The 1,074-nt window shown below is 40.7% G+C and overlaps 1 protein-coding gene across 4 annotated transcripts in view; it reads left to right on the forward strand.

Moving 5' to 3' along the window:
• Positions 1 to 1,074, forward strand: part of NF2 (neurofibromin 2) — a 112,505-nt gene that overhangs the window by 94,463 nt on the left and 16,968 nt on the right. For all 4 annotated transcript variants that reach the window (XM_023513302.1, XM_003789861.3, XM_023513303.1 and 1 more), the window contains one exon: positions 306 to 471. In XM_023513302.1, the coding sequence (XP_023369070.1) occupies positions 306 to 471 (166 nt within the window). The remainder of the gene's footprint in view (positions 1 to 305; positions 472 to 1,074) is intronic.

Consider the following 1,074-nt stretch of genomic DNA (forward strand, 5'->3'; position numbering starts at 1 on the left):
AAAAAAAAAAAAAAATAACTAGTATTTGTAGAACACTCTATGTGAGAGGGCCTTCCTACACTATCTCTTATTTAATCCTGACCACAGCCTTGCGATCATTATCCCAATTTTACTGATGAGGAAATAGATTCATAGCAGTTAAATGACCAACCCAAGCTCCCACCACCCATTAGTGGCCAAGTGGAGATGTAAACCCCAGGCCTCCGACCTTGGATCCCACGCTGAGCAGCTTTTGAGTCATGGGGCATCTCAACCATGTCTCTGTGTTGCCCGAGTCTTGATATGTGCTATTCCCTTGCTGGCAGAGTGGAGTATATGGAGAAGAGCAAGCATCTGCAAGAGCAGCTCAATGAACTCAAGACAGAGATTGAGGCCTTGAAACTCAAAGAGAGGGAGACAGCTCTGGATATCCTGCACAACGAGAACTCTGACCGGGGCGGCGTCAGTAGCAAGCACAATACCATTAAGAAGGTACCCAGAGTCTTTCTTGCATTTTGCTGATCCGGACAATCATTAATGAAATGTGAGGTTGGCATCTGGTTCCTCAGTAGCCGAGTCATTAGGCTTGTTATTTTTCATATGTACTTAGTTGAAGAAATTTTTTGACTCATGCCAGAAAGGAATTTAATCTGCCAAAGACTGTGAACCCATTGGCCTGATGGAAGTGGAGCTTGTGTTAAAAGCTCTGATGTAATGAGTCTCTGTTACAGTATGGGTTTTGATCCATCATTTAGCAGTAAAGTGGTTCTGTCTTTAAGCCAAGGGGCATTATGCCCAGGGAGCTGCCTTACTTAATGAGAAAGCAAAATGAAATGGAATCTGTTGAGAATGGACTTTTCCCCTTTAGTCTTTGTGTGTCTTTAAGTGGCAAGGACTATAAAATTATGTTCTTGATTTAGAAACCAAATGCTGAATTTTTAACTTTTTTATACTTAGGAGGTGTCTGGGACAACCTCAGTGTTTTAAAAGATGAGACTTCATTATGTTGCAAATAGTTTCATACCTCTCTCCACTGGTATTTTGAGCTTTCAACATTATAGAGTTTTTTCTTTTCTTTTCCTTTTTTTTTTTTTT

This window comes from Otolemur garnettii, unplaced genomic scaffold (genome assembly GCF_000181295.1).
Source record: "Otolemur garnettii isolate 467f Iridium unplaced genomic scaffold, OtoGar3 scaffold00038, whole genome shotgun sequence".
Lineage (NCBI taxonomy): Eukaryota > Metazoa > Chordata > Mammalia > Primates > Galagidae > Otolemur > Otolemur garnettii.